Below are 20,153 nucleotides of genomic sequence, written 5' to 3'. Positions count from 1 at the left end.
AACCTGTAGAAATACAAAAAAAAATTCTCCAACAATTTTTTTGGGGGAGGGGGACCAAGTCCAAAATTTAATGTCATGATCCTTGGACCATACCTAACCCCCCCACCAAGTTTCGTCGAAATCCGTCAAGGAGTTTTTCCGTAATACTGTTCACAAACAAACAAACAAGATAGGGGTGAAAACAGTAACCTCCATCCATCTTCGAAGATGGCGGAGGTTAAAAAAGATTGAACTCAAAATTTGATGTTGTATTGGGTCATTCCTCGTGGAACTTTATTCCATCGTTCAACTTTGCTTTCGGTGGGAAACGTGGGGATTTCCGATGGCGCGCCATCAACATCGCTCTCGTTACCCTCGCCAAAGGAGAGGGTATTGCATTTGGGTCTGTTTGTTTGTTTGTTTGTTTGTTTGTTTGTCCACACAGAACTTTCGTGTTTTTTCTCCGCAACCGCTTGTCGGATTGAGATGAAATTTTCATCATTGGTGCGACGACTCGTGTAGAATGTTGTAATGATGATTATGACCTTCTAGGTCACGTGGTGTGGCGGCCATGTTGGAAAAATGGGAAAACTTTGGACCTCTATCTCCGAAATCACAAGATAGAAATTGAAACTTGGCACAAGTACTCCTCATGGGGAATGAGTGTGATTTTTATGACATCATAATTGCATCTGTAGAACGCTACATCTGATTAGTATGAAAAGTTTTGAGGGTCAGAGGGATAAAATGGTCCACATTTTTTGATGACATCATCGGTCACGTGATTTGGCAGCCATATTGTTGTTTTTTTTAAAAACCTTTAAAAATCTTATTCTATGAAATGGCTGAACAGATCGTGGCGAAACTTTACACATATGACCGCCTATCCATGAGGAACAAAAGATTCACAGATGTGATGTCGTCGGTCACATGGTTTGGCAGCCATATTGGAGTTACCATCAAACATGTAAGAAAAATCTTCTCCAGAACAGTTGGACGAATGAAGGGGAAACCACAAAAATGTTTCCCAAGGCACGTGTGTAAAAAGTTGTTCAGAAATAATGTCACAGTTTGGCAGCCATATTCGATTCAAGAAAAATATTAAATAATGTTTTCTCTGGAACTCCTTAATCAATCAACATGAAACTTCACAATTGTGATCTAGCCGTAATGGGGAGTGCACGTTTTAAATTTCAACTTGATTGGACACATGATCTGGCAGGCAAAATAATTTAATTTTTTGATGTGGGTGTTTTTAAAAAATTTTTATGAGGCTCACTAGGCTATACCTGGATGGGTTTGAGGGTGGAGGAGTAGCAGCTGAAATGTGAATCCTATCCAGGTTCCTCCTGATGACTTCATCTTTGCTTTTTGCTTGTTCGGGTTCCTTCTGATTACTCCAATGCAGGACTGTACCTATTTGGTCTTCCATTCGATTTGAATTGAATTTATTTTTATCCCATTCTGAATTCAATTGCATAATAATAAAAAACGTCATGGGTCAGGGTCACGTGTTAGATCAAAGTGGGGTTGCATCAAAGTGGGACGTCTTGGTACCCGATCATCACTGCCAGCAGTTATAAAGTGGCAGTTCAAATTATTTCTCTTAGTCATAATGTAACACACCAGTACACCACACACAACTACACAAACACCACACAACACACCACACAAAACAAGTCCTGGCAAGGGTCTGCAATCTCCGATTGCTCCTTTTCTTGTTTTAAATTGGAATTGGATAGGTATCTCGATGCATCGGAGATAGAGGGCTACAGGGATATTGGTAGGACTTGTAGGTTGCTTGGATGGGTGATGGTGCTGGTAAAGTGCAGGCACGATGGGCCAAATGGCCTCCTCCTGCACCAAAGTTCTTCTAGATCCTAGTTTACTTAATTTGTTGGATTTATTGTACATCTCCTTCTGTACGAATGAAAAAAGAACAGCCGATATGCTTTTTGATGTATATTTATTTACTATTCTTTCCCTATGTTTATTTAAGCCTGGCATGACATTCATCATTATTTTTTGTCACATTCACAAGGCTGGAGGAAGGGAGGGTGTTGAAGTCTGTGGAACACCAGTGCCACATGGCAAAGATCTGACACCAACTGTGGCAAAAAAACAAGAATGGCTATCGTCTATGTTTGTGCTCAGCAAGGAGAAATGCCACATTTACTTCATGCACCCACCCTGATAATCACCTGGTCAGTTGTTCCTGAAAGCCCTTCAACTGCTTCCCCAGGCTGGCATCACCCTCACTGGTTGTTGTGTTGAGATTTTGTAGCTCTTCAATTTCTCCCGGAGACCGCTTCTCATCTGGCCGGAACAATGGTTAAAAATGAATCTTTTCTGTGTCCATCAACAAAAAATACTTTATGGCTTTGACAGGTATAATCCACAAACAACAGGATCACAATATAAGATAACGAACCATGCTCCACACAGAGCGTTGATGCTGCCCAAGCAGTTTCTCTGGCGAGGATTATAAACCTGGATGGGTCGCCGCTCCAACACACAAGGTCAGGGCAGGGATTTGTAATCTGTTCAGGGTGCTGGCAATAGCTCGCCTATTCATTGCAAAGGACACCGTGGGATCATTTTTGTCCACCAACTAATATCGGCAGATGGGACACCTGCTTAACGTCCATCCGAGGGGTGGCACACACATTGATGAATCACCTTGCCCGTGAAACACCAGGATGATGGCTTAGTCGAGATTCAAACTCAGGGAAAACAGCTTTGAGGCGAGCGTGTATACTTCTTGGCTATCCTGCTTGCCCTCTCACAAAATAAGAAAAACTTAACTTAATTAAACTGTATCAATATCCAAAAACATTTTGGAGTAAATTCCATTGCCTCCCTGTCCTCTTCCCAAAAGTATACAACCCTAAATGTTTTTAGCACTTTGTTTTTTGTACCTTGCAACGAAGAAAGAATAATGTTCGTATTAAGTGAAAGAGTTCACCAGCACAACCCAGAAAAATTATATTTTGGCATGTACACTCCTAAAGGGTGTAGGGAGGGGAGGTGGAGTGAGGAGACTTGTTTTTATTTTATTTTGTATACATTGTCGAGGCTCGTATGAGAGCGAACACACAGAACATACAACAAGGGGAGACATGCTCTCTCTAGGTTATTTTTCATATTGTAAAGAATTCTTAACCAACATGATCTCTCCATTTTGATACTTCATTCTCTTGTTTTTTGTTTTTCTATTTGCCATGGGTTTAAAGCTGGAATGAAGTTAGATACGGTACCTAAATTCACCATCACAGCATACAAAAACCTGACGGCAGTCCATTGCACCCACACCATACCAATGAATCAAGATGACCAATTATTCTTGAAACAGCCGTCATTCAAATTTTAAAACGACCTTTCTATGTTGAGCATCACCGACAACATTTTTAATAAGTTTCGTCTGGGCCTAACGTTTTTAACAACGGCGTTTCAGCCCAAACCAACTCTGAAAAAAACAGAAGAACAATCAACTCAGCCACAGTATTAATGATGCCTCATATTTTTAAAGCTGCAGTTTACATCAAATATTCACAAAGACAATGAGAACTTGCATCGACAATAATAGAAATAACAAGTGGAGGTACATTCAAGGGACACCGCCCCCAGGCCAAATAAATGAGCAACACATCCTCCAGGGCATGATGTTGCCGGGAGCACATGGTACTGCCGTGCAGCCCAACTAGACGGAATTGGGAGGGAACGGTGTACAATAATTGATTAATTGATTAATCAAAAATACCATTTATCGCCAAATCACTTGTTCACCGTCGTATCCAAATATCGGCTTCCGAGCTCAAAAGGTGCCTGAGATTTTGCCCCGATGAGAAATAAAATAAATAAATGACTAATCATTTATTATAAAATAAATAAATGACGAAATAAAATAAATAAATGTTGATTGCATATACAAAGTTTCATTAAACAAATGTTTAAAAATGTGCCCGCAATTGCATCTTTTGGAATCCGACCTTTTGACCCCGCCCCGGGGAGCGGGGCTAAAAATGATAATGTTCTTGCTCGCACCTTCTTACCATGTGGTGATCATAACCACCGAGCAAGCCTGGCGATGGCTCAGTGGTTCGGGTGGCTGGCTTGGGATCTTAGGGCCCTGAGTTTGAGCCCACATCGGATGCTCAATTAACACCAGGTGGGGTTGACGCAGCCTGTCATCCTTCTGAGGTCAGCTAAATGAGTACCAGTGTTCTGGTGATAGGGGCACTGCATCAGCAGCATAGTCACGCCCCAACAAAATGATAGCTACCAGCAGCCCCAAGGCTGCACACGAGAGGGTGTGCGTGCGTGCGTAATTACCACGTTTGATGAATTTCTGCCCAACCGTTTAGGAGGAGATAACGTGATAGACGGACAGACAGACTCAGCAACTTACAATATCCCCCATTTTCTTTTTAAGAGTAGGGATAACAAGTTGATGTCAGAAGCAATGATCATAATATAATGTGCTTCATCTCCGAGGTTGGCAAGATATGGCGGGTCAAGTCCGATTCCTCGTGAGTTATCGGTTATCACATATTTTAATCCAATGATAACTGTTGTTCTGATACAATAAATCAGAAGAAGAGGTGTCGTGTAGGAAAGCAGATTGATGTTTAAGCTGGCTGTTTTGTCTGTGCTCTAAATGGAAGCACAAGGACACGTTTATCCAGAGTAATGTTATAAAGTATTTTTACCACCTCTGGTTGCGTTCCACTTCCCCTCAGCCCCTCTCAACATCTTCAACTCTGCTCGTACCCAGCATAGCTCCTCCTGCAGGGATCATGGCACAGAGGAACAAGGAGGTGTTGTGAGGCTAGGTGGGAAAGATATTGTTGTGAATTATCTTCAACCACTTCAGACAACTTAACATCTGATTTAACATTAACTTAACAACTTAACATCATGGAAACGAGGCCTGCTTCCCGACCAAACCACAGGTACAGGAAGAGGGGGGCACTTTGAAGCACCTGCAACTCAGCTATCTCAGCCTGCTGCTCTTCCTGCAATGCTGCCACAACGAGGCGGAGGTGAGCTGCTCCTTCCTCCGCTTCAGCCATCTCATCTCGGGCTGCTGCAATCTCTGCCTCGCCTTCGTCACGCACTTGCAGGAGCTCTTCAGTGAGACCTGACAACTCATCTGTGATGGAGATCAGAGAAGAAACAAGAATGACAGCACTGCGGTCACAACCTGTGACACAAAACGAATATATTTTTGCCTTCTCTGTCCACTCAACTCCCTCATCCTTGCTCACCTCCCACGTGTCGATGTGGTGAAGCTGCGTCTGAGGATAAATATGGGGAAAATACCCCCGAGGGCTCACCTGGTAGCGGCTGGATAAGGTAACCAAGGAACCACTGGTCGACATCGATGACCCACAAAATACGTAATGGAGAAGAAACTAAATACCTATGGATTTTTTTGTTTTTAATGCCATGAACAAAATTTGGTACATCAAGGGTGATGAAGGTTGTGCTCAAGTTTCATGGAAATTGTTTGTGTAGTTTCGGAGAAAAAAGCAAATACATATTTGGGCAACTACCGCCTGTAGACCCCCTTAGACCCTGATTCTTTTAACATCCTGAACAAACTTTGGTACATCATGCGTGATGAAGGTTGTAGTCAAGTTTCATCGGAATTGTGTGTGTTGTTTCTGAGAACAAAGCAAACACCTCTTTCAGGGGGGGGGCAATACCCCCCCCCATAAACTCCTCCCATAGTTCCCCTCAGACCGCGCGTGGAGTTATCCGTTCTCGGTGGCTTCAATATCCTGGAGTTCGGGAGGAACTCGAGTGCTTCCACTGGTGGTGAGCCTCAAACTCCGGATCCCTAACAATACCAATGCCAAGCACTATCGATTATAATCACGTCTCAAGGTGCGAGTTGAGGCCTATGAATTCCAGCCACCATTAGGATGTATAACAGTCATACTCCAAGGCAGTGCAAAATGCCTTATTCACTGTGAAGATATTATCTGAAAGATCAAAATTAAGGAAGTTTTACTTGGCAAAGTAATCCCAGATGGTGTTTCCCTCTGCTGTGAAACTTTCAGAGCTAATCACCCAAAGGCAGGCCATGGTTCATCATAGTCTCCAGCATCTTGAAAGACTGGTCATAATTAATGCTACAAGGTTTGTGGTTGTTCAGGTTCATACAATGTCAACACCGAGCAGACAGAGATACTGTAGTTGTTTGTCTGTTGTAATGTTTGCAAAATAAATGAATAAATAAGTATTATCTGCAAAGTAATATGGAGGGACTTTGGCCATTTGCTACCTTCAATCCTTCATTGAGGTGGAAAGGCAGTCTTTGAAAAAAGGACTGTGAAAGAGCGAAGAGTCCAATGGAGTACTTTCATCCGCAGCCTCATGGAGTACTGCTCTCCCCTTTGGGCTGGTGCTCCTGCCTCACACCAAGCTCGACTGCATGCTATGGAAACCAAGGCTTTTAGGATCATTGTTATCTCCCACGATGAAGCTGAGTCTTTGGGTCTCTCAACACAGGCAGAGTGCTGATCTGTCTTTTACTGTCTCCTCCCCGGCCTTGCCCCCCCCCCGCCCCCGGCTCTGTCTATGATCTGTCCCCCCTATATTTCCACAGTGTGCTCAAGGTCCACCAAAAAAAAACCATTCTGATGAAACTGCTAAAATCAAGAATCACTGCTCACCTTCACTCGTTCATTCTTCTTTTTTCCCACCCTGGAACAAACTCTCACTCTCTCTTCAATCCCACTCCTCCCTCCAGGTCTTAAAAACAGCTGTTCACCACCATCTCATATCTTCCCCCATCCAAAACCATGATCTTTTCGACCCCTGATACTCCACCCCAAACACACCTCCTTCAAATTCCCTACAAGTCCCTGTAGTACCATCTTGTTTACTCCCTGCACCCCGCCCCATCCCTCTCCTTTCCACAGATCTCCTATTGTCTCTGTTCCTCACTCTTTTGTGCTTCTCTCTCCTGCCCTTCTGGTCTTATGCCTTGTTATATGTTCTCTGTGTTCACTCTTACATGAGGATAGACATGGTAAACAAAAATAAAAATAAAAAAGAGGATTAAATAGCACGGATATGTTTTAGTTTCGGGACTCAAGCTTTCAAACCACTCATCCCAGACTTTGAGGATATGCTGAATATTCCCTCCAGAATAATCTCTACAATTTCCAGACAAATAAAACTTTCAATAACTCTTATTCCATATCTGGCCATCATCGGCCCATTGCTGAACTCATTTCATTAGCTCTGCCACCCAAAGTTGACTGACGTTATGTTTACACCCTTGTCCGTCTGTCTGTCTGTCTGTCTGTCTGTGTGCAGGATATCTCATAACGTTGTGGACGGATTCGGATGAAATTTGGTGGACATGTTTTGTGTGTGACAAGGACAAAATGATTATATTTCAGCGAAGATCCGGATCCGGATCCGATAATTTTTTTAAGTGATTCTTCACCAGTGAGTGAAAAGGGCTAAAAAAAAAAAATATATATATATATATATATATATATATATATATATATATATATATATATATATATATATATATATATATATATATATACACGATATCTCAAGTTGAGGACAGATTCGGATGAAACTTGGTGGACAGGTTGGGTGTACGACCACGACAAATCGATTCAATTTTCGGTGAAGATCTGGATCCGGATACGAGAAGTTTTTAATTTTCCAAAGTGATTTTTCACCATTGAGAGATGGGGCCAAAAACGATACAGGACACGTTATCTCAAAAATGTATTGGCCTGATGTGTTCTACTGAATCAGGCATTGCGTGGTGGAGGTATGCGCTCGACCGAGTGCCCTTCTAGTTATGATTGTGATCATCATTTCCATTATTAGTTCTGTTATATTGTTATTACTATGATTAAATTTTGGTTTTTATTTCAATGAAAACTGAACATTTTTTTAGTCGTCCGACTACTTGCTTGGTATATCTATCTGTACTATCCATCCATTGGGACCATACTCTGTGCAGAGCGTTGGTACTGCCGAAGAAGTCTCCTTGGCTATTGGGCACAATCCTGGACGGGTCGCCACTCCGACAAAAGATACCAGCAAGCTGGTACTCATTTTGCCGACTTCAGAAGGATGACGGGCAGAGTCATCCCCACCTGGTCTTAAATCAACAGCCGAGTGGGATTTGAACTCAGGATCCTAGGAGTTAATTAATTAGTTAAGCCGAACCATTAAGCCAACACCAGGCATATCTATACTATGAAAATGAATTTGTATATTTATATATGCTTCAAAAAGTAAAAAGAAACTACTGAACCAAATCAAACTTAATTTTGCATGTTGCCTAAACGTACCACAAGGTATGGTTTCTGTCTGAGTAGCATATCTGGGGGAGGGAGTTCAAGGTGGGGGGGGGGGAAGACCCCAATCCTCTCTCTGTAAACATGTATCATGTAGTACCACCCGGTGGTAGGAAGTATTGTTGCGGATTTGGAAGTTTACTGCACTCAACATACAGGTCCTATAGATCAGTTATATCGGTAAGTACATGTTGCAAGTTAGGGTCCCGACTCTAGTCTAATGGGTAATTAAATGTTCCTGCGCTGTGGAGTTATTTTAATAGTCAGGTTTTCTTTTCGTTTATTTCTACACCACCATCAACGCCAGCATCATCTTCCCCTCGCTCTGCTCGATGCCATTGTCTACGTGTGTTCAATCACGTACGGTGGTGAAGATTTCTATCACATCAGATCGAGACTCCACCCAGAATGGCAAGGGCGTGCTCCTTGTCCAACCAGGAAGCTCAGCACCTCAGGCTGGCTCTGCCTTAGCCAGATAGAGTGTTCGGCCCCGGGCAATCGGGAGGCCACGACGAGTCGTCCGAGAATGGACCGTCCAATGAGGAGGCAAGTGGCAACAAAAATAGGTCTCTCGCGCCTGAGCACAAAAAGGAGGGGTGGGGGTTCTGGCAAGAGGTGAACATCTGCACGCAAGGTGGTTGAGTGCAAAAGAGTTCTAGCAAGAAGTGAACATCTGCGCGCAAGGTGGTTGAGTGCGAAAGCGTCTGCGCACGGAGTGGTCGGTGCAACGGAGGGTCTTCTCCTGCCAGCCTTCGCCCTGCCGACTTCCGTTCGCTTGGAGCCCGGTCGTGAGGGCGTCTGGATCGTCTGGATTGTGCGGGGGGGGGGGGGTCCAGTTCTGCCCTGAGGACCTGGTCCTTGAAGACTGCACGAGGCGGAAAGGTCAAACAGACTCTCACCTCCAGCTCGACTGTCCTCCGGGCTGGAGGTCCGAATAAAGATCTCGAGGTCCGATTCTTTTGTGTGCGTGTGTGTGTGTGTGTGTGTGTGTGTGTGTTGGTGGCGCCAGTCCATTAAGTAGCCATTGTTAATATAAGTGCTTTTTGCTTGTACATACGTGCATTTCTTTTAATCGATTTAACTCTGCTCTTGCGTGCTTCCCTCGTTCCCCAATTATTATTGTAAATAAACATCCCCATTTGTGAAATGTATCCGCTCGTTTGTGTCCTTTCCTCCATTGGCTTAGTGTGCTGCGTGTTGGAAAATTAGCCAGGCTGTTGCCGCTGTAACAGGACATTTGGACCGACGGACCTCGGTGATAAACCGCTCGGATCGCACACGGTTCGAGTATGCTAAGCGGCTTGTTCCGTACGGGTGCCGTCGAGGGTGTGGGGACTCGGTAAATCGCCACGTGGAAATCGAGGTATTTTGAAAATTGGCGAATAACCCTGTACCACGTGGCAGAAATATTGACGCTTCACGGTCCGATAAGGGACCCGTACTTTTCCGGAGTTTTCCGAAAAGGTACGATCTAAATTCCGGGTGATCGGTGGAGTCGACTCTGCAGCTCCATCTAGCCGTCGTGCTTGCAGCCGATACCCGGCCCCGCAACAGTGTTACAAAGAACCTTCTTCTTATGCAAATAAACTTGAAACAACTTAATAAAAAACATCGTGGTGATGTTGAAATCTGAGTGAGAATCATTCAAAATTTTCAAAATGTTTCATTTCATTCATTTCAAACGGAGGTTCAAGCCAAAGCAAACAACACGGAGTTTCACAGCGAAGCAGAAGTGCTTTTGTTCGCACCATATATAAGCAGCAAGGTTGGTTGATGAAGATGATGTTAGCCGACTTCCAAGCAGATGGAAGATGACGTCGGGCAAATGATAGGGTGAATCAAGCAGAATGCTTGTGAAGTACAACATGTTGCCTTTTGATTAAAACTTTTTATCCACAGCATGGATAGACTCCAAAAAAGTTTGTGATAGTATCCCTCACTCATGTAAGGCATGCAATTGTAAAAAAATTAACTAATGAATTAACCCCCAAGTTAGCAAACTGATTGAGAAAGCAATGGATCTCTGGAATACCACACGCATACTGCAGCACTCGGAAGGAAAGATCGAAATACCAGGAGTGAGTATACCATGCAGGATCTTCCAGGGAGACAGCCATTCCCCCCTCCTGCTTTGCGTGGCTCTGGATCCACTGAGCAACCTCATTAATGAGCAACGACACTGGTACACCCTAACATACAATCAAAGGATGTCCAACGAAGCAAGAGAGGTGACGCATCTACTGTACAACATCACCGCATTACATAAACAAAGTAAAAAACAAAAAACCAACAAAAACCATCCCCTGAACTGCAGACCTATGAGTTTACTTCCAATCATTAGCAAAGCCATGCAATACATCATTGCAGTATATATCAAATCCTTCCTCTTCTATAATGGCCTGATCTCTTACCATCAGTTTGGATTCAGACCAGGTCACTCTTCCTTGGACATGCTACTTGTGTTCGCCGAAAAATGGATGGAGACCCTCAATGTCAAACATGAGATAAGGGCAGTCTCTCGAAACATATGTCAAGTCTTCGATATAGTCTGGCACCCCCTTTCCCCAACCCCCCCACCCCCTTTGTTCTCCAAACTCTATGTCCATGGCATCGAAGGCACCCTCCACACTTGGATTACTGACATCTGACATCCTCCATTCTCATAGCCAACATGTGGTTCTCAAGGAATCCTTTCATCTCCTCTCCCTGTCAAGGCTGGAGTCCCCCGAGGCGGTGTTCTGGTTTGCGTCCTATTCCTAATCTTCATCAGTGACCTCTCTGACCATATGGAAAATCCTCTATCTTGGCTGATGACTCCACCCTTTGTCATAACATCCCTCATCCTTCAGCTCGGCAGGCTGCAGCCTCTTCCCTCTCTGCAGACAATGATAGAATCACGAGCTTGTCAAAAACTCAGAATATGACTTTCAATACTAAGAAATCGCACACATTCACTGTCTCTCTCCGAAAGGACCATCTGATCAACATTCCCATCTTTTTTAACAATCCTATTGAAGAAGTTCAGTCACTCAAATGTTCGGGTCTCACCATCAGCCATGATCTTTCTTGGTCAAGTCACACCTCTAAATTGGTCTCCAAAGCCAGTCGCCAACTCGGCATCGTCGTTCATGCAAAGTCCTTCCTTGACAGACAAGGCCCTCTTCCAGAATTTGATGGAGCACTACTCTTCCCTTTGGCATGGCGCCCCTGCCTCAAACCTTGCTCAGCTTAACGCCGTGCTAACCAAGGTCTTCAAGATAATTGGAATCTCCATGATGAGGCTGAGTCTATGGGCCTATCACTTTCACATCACAGACAGGTGGGTGATCTCTGTCTTCCACCAGCTTCTTTCTGTTCCTTTTGTGCTCTGCCTCCCCCACCACCAATGTTTCTGCAGGCACACAAGGTCTTCCAACAACCCCCTTCTGATGAACCTTTCAAAATCAAGAATCACTGCTCACCTCAACTCAACCAGTTCCTCTTTTCTCCCACATTCTCTTCAATCGCATTCTTTCCTCAGGTCTTCAAGACAGCTGTTCCTGACCACCTCAGATCGTCCCCAATCCAAAACCATGATCTTTTCTATCCCCTTTAACTCTCCCCAATGCCCAAGCCCACCTCTTTCCGACTTTCCTGTTTTTCCTTCCTAAGAGTTTGCTTCTGTATCAATCTTGTTCTTCCGGTGTCCTCCAAAGTCCACATCCTTCCTCATTTTTCGACGTCTTTCTCCATTTTGTCCCTCAAGCCTGTTGTTGGTGTCCCACCCCTCTCTTTCTACTGTTCATTTTGTTCCGTTACATCCTGATCCGTTGTACCTTCTAACTCCTCCACGAGCCTCGGCATTGCACACAAAATAAATTACACAAAAATATTACAAGACACGAGAACCTGGATTTCACGATGAAAATGAGGTTGGAGCCAAATATGACCAAACTCTATAAAACTGCGCAAGCAAGTGAGGCCTGTACCTTGGAGAGTCTGAACCTGCTTCATGTATTCTTCAGCTTGCTGTGCACTCCGTAACTGCTCCTCCTCCAGCTGACCTGTGTCCGAAGTAGACAACAATCCTTTCAAAGCTCCCATACACAATATGCTCAAAATATCATCGAGATATTCACTTTGTGGCTATAGTGCAGCATACACCTTCACACCTTGCAACTGCTGAAATCGCTCATCTGCGAGTTGCACAGTCTCCCTCGCGTCGTACAACTCTTGCCGCAGCTGAACTTGCTCCTCAGTTTCCGAGTCTTCGTCCTCTTCCTCCTCATCATCTTCGTCTTCATCCATGTTGACCCCTTCTTCTTCCACCTGCTTTTCCATGCTCCAACCCACACCTACAATCCACTTTTCATCTTCCGAACTGCTTCTGAACTGCTCATCTTCACACACTTCATCAGTTTGTGCCGGTATTCCATCCATCTCCTCGGCCAATTCTTCTGAAGCTTTTTCAACTTGTTGCACCTCCTCCGTTTCAACTACTTTATCCTCCTCATGACCTACATTTTGCTTTTCTCTTGCAGAATAATCTTTATTGGATGCCTCCTCCATGTTCACCCTACCAGACGTTTCAAAACCCATCTCATTTAAATTTGGCTCGACATGATCAGCAATTTTGACGTCGGTTACAGGAGAACTTTTCACAAAATTCTCCCCCTCCTCCACTAACATTGAAGGCTTCATCACATCTGCGTCCTCTTTGCCATCGTTCTTAATTGCACAAGTTGTTTCTTCCTTTATGTTTTCCGTCGTTTGTAACGCATATTCATTTACGATTCCCATTTCCTCCAATTCACCCCCAGTAAAATCCTTATCAACCGAGCACCCTGAAAACGCTCCTCTACTCTTTGGCAACTCAACTTGCATCTCGGTTCTGCTCACTTCCACTCTTCGTGCATCTTTGTGCTCGATTTCAGCGGCACTTTCAAACTCGTCATCTTCAAATTTGGCAGGCACCTTTACAAATCCAACACCATCTGTCTCGGCCTGCACGCTCTCCATGGTTTCGAAATCACGTTGGACTTGCTTCACTGCGTGGTCCCTTGAAATATCAGCAACATATTCTGAAACGCAATGAAAAAAAAAAATCAAAGAACGACATTAAACATCCATAGCATAGGAAACGGGAAACATTTTCCACATGATATTTATCACATTTCAAGAAAGGCACAACCCGTTGGCAAAATGAAAACCATGATGATGGACATTTGGACAGGACAAAAACAACAGCCAGAGTCCCTAGGTGGTTGTACTGGGTGAATTTGGGTAGAAACATACAAAATTGATGGAGAGCGTGACACTTGCACTGACAAAAAGAGACTGGCACGGAGGATGAGGGCTCCCCCTCTAAAACTGTATCAGGTGGCGGTCCCCTGTGAACGGGTGGCAATGGGCACCCGTTGCTTCACACCCATCAAGGGAATAAGTACATCCTCATCATCATGATCTACTTTACCAAGAGACCTGAGGCTTTAGCCATCTGCAGCTAGCAAGCTAGTGTTGTAACACAAGCTTTTGTGGAAGGCTTTGTGTCCCAGCATGGAAGTCGGACTTTGCGTCCAACGAGCGGTTGCTGAGAGAGACTCAAATGAGACTTGTTACCTGCATAGTCCTGTGGACATGTGGCTCGTTTTCCTGACGCTGATCCCGCTCACCAGATTCTCTCAGCGAGGGAGCCTCGTGAGTGGAGGACGCCAATGGGCCAAGAATCTGCTTGGGGGATGGTCAGATGGAGGCCCTTGGAGTACCGGTGGAAAGTGGACGCAGCGACGCGCTGCTTCGGTGCATGCTCCCATACCTGATCTGACATGGACTCCCTGAAGAGTTGTACACCGACCACGGTTGCAATTTGGAGTGTTACGGGAGGGATATATGGTCCCCAATTGATTTATTTGGTGCCAGGCCACTAGAGATAGATGAGGAAGGATCCATAGAAAGATACCCACATCGCCTGGAGGTCAGCATGGAGAGAGGGTTGATGCATTTGCATGCCATCAACCACATCTGGCAGACGAGTGATTGAAGTACAGGTACACTGCGTGGGCCTGGGCGAGTGAGCATACTCTAAGAGACAGGACTGGATATTTAAACCCCAGAGGAGAAAGGGCCGGTGCCGCAGGCTCACATCACCTTGGCAGGGTCCAGGTGTCGTCTTGGTGCAAATATGCGACGTTGTGTTAAAGAACCAAATGGGATTGCGTCCCCTTCCTCGGATCATTCATGCAGATCACCTCACTTCGTATTGTGGGGAAGAGATGTTGGCCTGGGTTGCACAGACAATCGAAGCCCAAGGGGAGGGCTGAGAGTCCCTCATTCTTGGCATCGCTGCACTGTATGAAGTCGTGGTCAATTGGTGACGTGCATCAGGAACAAACAAAGTGAAAGACAGCAATCCTTGTTAGAGGTGGTCTTTGCATGTATTTACCCATGGACCACCCTTTGGCAAGGTGCACTACCCCATTTAGCCTCCTGATCATCGTGATTACATGAAGTCATGGGAGCAGGTGCTGGATGGCCATGAAGACTGCTGGCAAATATTGCCAGTAATGGCTGCATGGCCTTGATGTTAGGCAGAGGATTCTCTGAAGGAGAACAATGGCTTGGATCACCTGTCTAGCATAGACACTACCCAGAAGAAGACAATGGCAAACCACTTGCAGGACATGCCACGAAAAAAAAAATCATGATCAGAAATTTAAGAGATAAAGCCATGGTGCCAGATGAGGATACGTCCAAGTTTGAAAGCATCCAAGCGGCTACTGGCGAAGAGCAAAGTGTTTGGATGAATAGGACTGGTCACCATGAAAGGACTGGATCGAACCCGCAAGGAAATCTCATCGCTTTGTTTATTTATTTATTTTTTTACTTCATATGCAGCGTGTGGCTGCTTGGCTGCATCATTTTCTGGGGGGGGGGGGCATGGCTGTGCCGCTGATGCAATGCCCCCTGTTACCATCATGCTGGTACTCATTTCGCCAACCTCAGAAGGATGACATCTGAGTGAACCCACCTGGTGTTAATTAAATTGATTGACAGGGGCTTGAACTCAAGACCCAAAGATCTCAAACCAGCCACCCTAACCGTTAAGCCAACACCAGGCTTATCTTGTCGCTGAGCTCACCAGAAGGTTGCCAGAGGGGGATGTTAGATGTAAACACGAGAGAAATTGAGAGCACAGGAACTGAAATTTCGGAGATAAGAAAACTTAGATGGACTGGTTTGGGGCAGTTTCAATCTGACGATTACAAAGTGTTCTTTTCTCTTCACGAAACCTGTAAAAAATAAATGGGGTGGCAGTGATTTGCAATAAGAAGATGGCTGGGTCAATACTAAGATACAACCGAGTCAAGGACAGGAAAACATCACTGAGGTTGAAAGGACATCCGGTGAAACGTCACCATCATTCAGATGTGATGCTCCAACTTCTGTAGCAGATGAAGGAAGTGTGGAGGGGGTTTTTATGGATAGTTGCAGGAACTGGAAGAGAACAGGTGCCTAAAGGAGATGTATAAATTATTATGGGATACTGGGATGCAAAATTTGGAGAATCAGGAGCACCAGGGATTGCAGGAAACCATGGACTTGGGATCCAAAAAGAGCTCCGGGAGCGAATGTTGGAGATGTGTTTGGACAAATATAATTATCCCGGAATTGTAAACACACGGTTCAAGCAACTCAAGTGTCGACTGCACGCATGGGCAACACAGAAAGCAGATCGACGACGTTCTAATGAACAGAAGATGAAGCAGTGTTGCGAAATCCACCGATCGTCTGCCAGGTGCAAACTGTGGGACAGCTCAGCACCAGTTTAAACGTGCACTATTTCCAGGTGTTTGATTGTTTTATTAAAGGTGCGTCATTTCCACTTGTGAGACGTCTCAGCCTGAAGCTGCCAAAAGTACAACATGTCTGGCACGAGTTGCACCGCTTACAGCTGTAGAAATTATTGATGGATGTGAACATCCGAATCACGAGGCAGCACAACACATACCACTTCGAAAAGGAAAATACAGATCCCTACCTGCGGCCTGTGTTGAAATGCTTTTGATGCACAGACCTTACCTGTTTGATAAAAGCAAAATAAATAAATAAATCACTGTAAAATGGTATGTTTCGTGAGGGCTTCGTATGTGAGTGAGGGCTTCTTCATCACGTGGAGGTCAGTGTTCGGAGGGGGAGATTAATGGATAAGTAAGTGAATGTCTGTGGAATGTGTGTATTTTTTGGATACACAGTCGAGTGTCGTCAAAGAGCTACTGACAGTACACTGAACGGATCAGCACGCAACAGGACAAATTGAACAGCAGAGAGATGGGGGAAACACTAACAGCAGCGTCGAAGGCCAAGATCGAGGGAGGCTTGGACAAACAACGAGTGCGGAGTGGAATGGGGGGCAGGAAAGGATGTATGGGGTGGACAATATGGATAACGAGGATAGAAAAGACAAAACAGACAATATGGATAACGAGGGCTTAACGAGGATAGAAAAAGATCATGGTTTTGAATTGGAGATGATCTGAGATGAACAGCCGTCTTGAAGATCTTGAGGGGGAGAAAGATTGAAGAGCATGTGGAATTTGAAGCCACAGGTGGGGGGGGGGGAGGCGGGGGGAAGAGGAACAAATGAGTGGAGGTGAGCAGTGATCCTGGATTCAGGTCGTTTCACCAGAAGGAGGTCGATGGTGGACCGTGTGTGCCCTGCATAAACCTGGGGGGGGGAGGTCGTGAAGGGGGAGACAAAGCGGTAAAGCACGGAAAGGGTAGTGGGTTCAAGACCAGAAAGGAATCGGAAGAAAAGAGAGACCACCGACCTGTTGGTGATGGTGAAGTGATCGACCCATAGAAATCAGCTTCATCGCGAGAGACTCCAATGATCTTAAAGACCTTGGTTTCTACCGGTGTCAAGCCGAGCAACATGTGAGGCTGGGGAGCCAGTCCAGAGGAGAGAGCCACACTCCATCAAGCTGCGGGCGAAGGCCTTGTCGATGGATTTGACGCCGCATGTCAACGAAGCTTTACTTAATAAATTAAACTTATTCACCACCCGCCTCTCTCATAAATTTAGATGTCTGAAGCATGAGGGGTGGGGAGCAATTTGAACCAGTGTGCACATACTACTTATGGGGGAGGGGGGAGAAGAGGGAGGGGGAGGTGTCAACATTTCCGTACGTAATAAATAGATGGATCCAAATAACTACCGTACTCAATATGCTGAAAAGTCCATTTTTATGATACATAAACGGATTTGCGCATTTTCTACGTCGTTCGAGTACGAGCGGTGCGCAGGGAAGACTCAACGACACAACGGAGAATGTGAATGTAACAGTACGTACTACATGGACGTCTGAATGACACAAACGACGGCGACCGATGATGGCCTTTGGTACCTGGCTCTGCGGACGGATTACCCAGCATAACAATCGTGGAATGAGGAACATCATTCGCTTGCATCTTCATCAGGATGACGAGCCGGGGAGGGAGTCGGGCCAGGGAGAAGGTGGGGCCAGTGAGGGAGTGAGGCCAGAGAGGAGGTGGGGCCAGTGAGGGAGTGGGGCCAGGGAGGAGGTGGGGCGGGTGGATTTCGGGACAACAGGGAGGGAAGGGTGGGAGGAGGAGGATGGATGGACAGCGAGAGTGAGATGGCATCACCGGTTGAGATGACGTCATCGAGTGACGGGAGACGTGTGTGATGACGTCATCGAGTGACGGGAGACGCGTGTGATGACGTCATTGAGTGACGGGAGACGTGTGAGATGACGTCATCGAATGACGGGAAACGTAGTCGCGAGGTGACAGAGATCGACGGGGATGGGATCGAAGCATCCATTCCAGCAGGATTGAGGGCCCCTCCATGCCTGTTGCACTTCCTTTAGTGATACACGAATACAGTACGTACTGTATATTCGATATTCATGACGTAGGGGCCACAAGAGACAGAGATGGTGTCCCAAAATAATTAATCCACCTCACAAAGCGAACATCAAGGAAAGGGGCACTGCAGCGCCTCCGAGTGTCGAAAGCACAGACGGAGTACACGGAGCAAACAAGAAATAAAAAAATTCCCAACACATCGGGTGAAAATATAAACATAATCTATATATATATATAATCTATATATATATAATAATATATATGTATGTATATACACACAAGGAAATGGAACACACGTGGAGGTCTATGCATCCCATCCCGTTTAAAAAAAAAATTATTATTTTTCTTCTTCCCCTCAGGGGAGGAGGCGCGGGCTTAGTTAAAAACAAACATCGACAACATATATATATATATATATATATATATATATATATATATATATATATATATATATATATATATATATATATATATATATATATATATATATATATATATATATATATATATATATATATATATATATGTAAGGCTCTTCTGGCTCAACAGTTACATCGGCTCCACATCCACTCACTGTACGTACAATGGAGCAACTGTGTGTCTGTCCGCTCTTCACCCATTGGTTGGACAGCCGACCTGACATCACGCACAAATGTAACCTGAAATACTTAACCCAGAGGACCCAAAAGACCCCAAAGCTCCAAAAGACCCTGAATACCTAAAATACCCCAAAGACTCAAAACACAGAAAAGATCCGTAACACCCAAAAGACCCATAAGACCCAAAATACTCCAAAGACCTAAAAGACCCTGAGATCCTGAAATACCCAAAAGACCCCAAGTACCAAAGAGACCCCAAAGACCTAAAATGTCCAAAAGACCCTGCGGACCCTGAACACACAAAAGATCCAGAGGACCCAAAAGACCCATCCATCCATTGGGACCATACTCTGTGCAGAGCGTTGGTGCTGCCTCAGCAGTCTCCTTGGCGATTGGGCACAATCCTGGATGGGTCACCACTCTGACACAGGATACCAAAAAGCTCGCACTCATTTTGCGAACCTCGGAAGGATGACAGGCAGTCAACCCCACCTGGTATTGATTCAACAGCTGAGGGGGACTTGAACTCAGGATCCTGGGATCCCAAGCCCACCACCCTAACCATTAAGCCAAAACCAGGTATATCCTAAAGATCCCAAAGACCTAAAATACCTAGAGAAGCCAAAAGGACTATCTGGAACTCATGGAAATTCTACATAATGTAAAATGTGACTTGATGTCTCTAACACCCCCCCCTCACTCCCCCCCACCACACCATGCACACACAATCCCATCCTCAACCACCCCTCCCAACTCTGTCTTCTCTCTGCCCCCCAACTACCACACCCAAAGTCTGTGCTCCCCTCCCCCTTTCTTAAAATCCTCAAACCCCCTCCCAACCCAATGTCCTCAGCTCCCCCTCCTTTACCCCCCAAAATCCTCAAACCCCTCAATCCCTTCTCTGCCCTCCCGCCCCCAAGCCAACTCTGGCATCCCCTCCCCCTTTCTTCTTCAAGTCCTCAACATCCCCAAACCCCAAGAACTCAATCCCTCTTCCAACCCCAAGTCCATCACCCCCTTCCCAACATCTCAATCTCCCTCTTTCAATTCCATGCACCCTCACCCCCACCAACTCTAAAAAATATTATTACGTTTGTGGGGGGGGGGGGTTAAGATATTACAATAGAGCAGATGGGAATGCATAGAATGGCATGGTCTGTGTACGAGGAGTTAAGCCATCTTGATGTACAAGTTGGGAAAGGTTAGCTAAGTAATTGTCCTGTTTGAATGTGTGCCATCCAGGGAGTGATGTGTGGTAATAGTTAGTCAGGGATTATGGTTAAGGAAATTGTGTGTAAAACCTCGATGTAAACCTCTACCGGGGATTCCGGGAGACTTGGCACGAGAGCGAGTGGAGAAGTATTCG

At 45.2% G+C, this 20,153-nt stretch overlaps 1 protein-coding gene across 3 annotated transcripts in view; it reads right to left on the bottom strand.

Annotated features, from left to right (window-relative positions):
• The window catches only part of LOC147019287 (uncharacterized), a 35,765-nt gene extending 17,595 nt beyond the window's left edge, over positions 1–18,170 (bottom strand). Inside the window, exons 1-7 of one of the 3 annotated variants that reach the window (XM_085899661.1) lie at positions 17,651–18,170; positions 12,473–13,381; positions 12,290–12,364; positions 4,962–5,131; positions 4,689–4,764; positions 2,181–2,295; positions 1,932–2,087 (exon numbers count right to left, since the gene is read on the bottom strand). In XM_085899661.1, coding sequence (XP_085755787.1) covers positions 1,970–2,087; positions 2,181–2,295; positions 4,689–4,764; positions 4,962–5,131; positions 12,290–12,364; positions 12,473–13,381; positions 17,651–17,984 — 1,797 coding nt within the window. In that variant the 5' untranslated portion in view covers positions 17,985–18,170 and the 3' untranslated portion in view covers positions 1,932–1,969. Of the gene's footprint in view, positions 1–1,931; positions 2,088–2,180; positions 2,296–4,688; positions 4,765–4,961; positions 5,132–12,289; positions 12,365–12,472; positions 13,382–17,650 lie in introns of those variants that run through there. The other 2 variants (XM_085899662.1, XM_085899660.1) reach the window with 2 other exon arrangements.
• Between the last annotated feature and the right edge of the window lie 1,983 nt (positions 18,171–20,153).

The sequence above is a fragment of the Eptatretus burgeri genome, chromosome 10 (genome assembly GCF_056783735.1).
Source record: "Eptatretus burgeri isolate ZD-2024b chromosome 10, Ebu_testis_v1, whole genome shotgun sequence".
NCBI lineage: Eukaryota > Metazoa > Chordata > Myxini > Myxiniformes > Myxinidae > Eptatretus > Eptatretus burgeri.
This window is presented reverse-complemented; position numbering and strand designations above follow the sequence as displayed.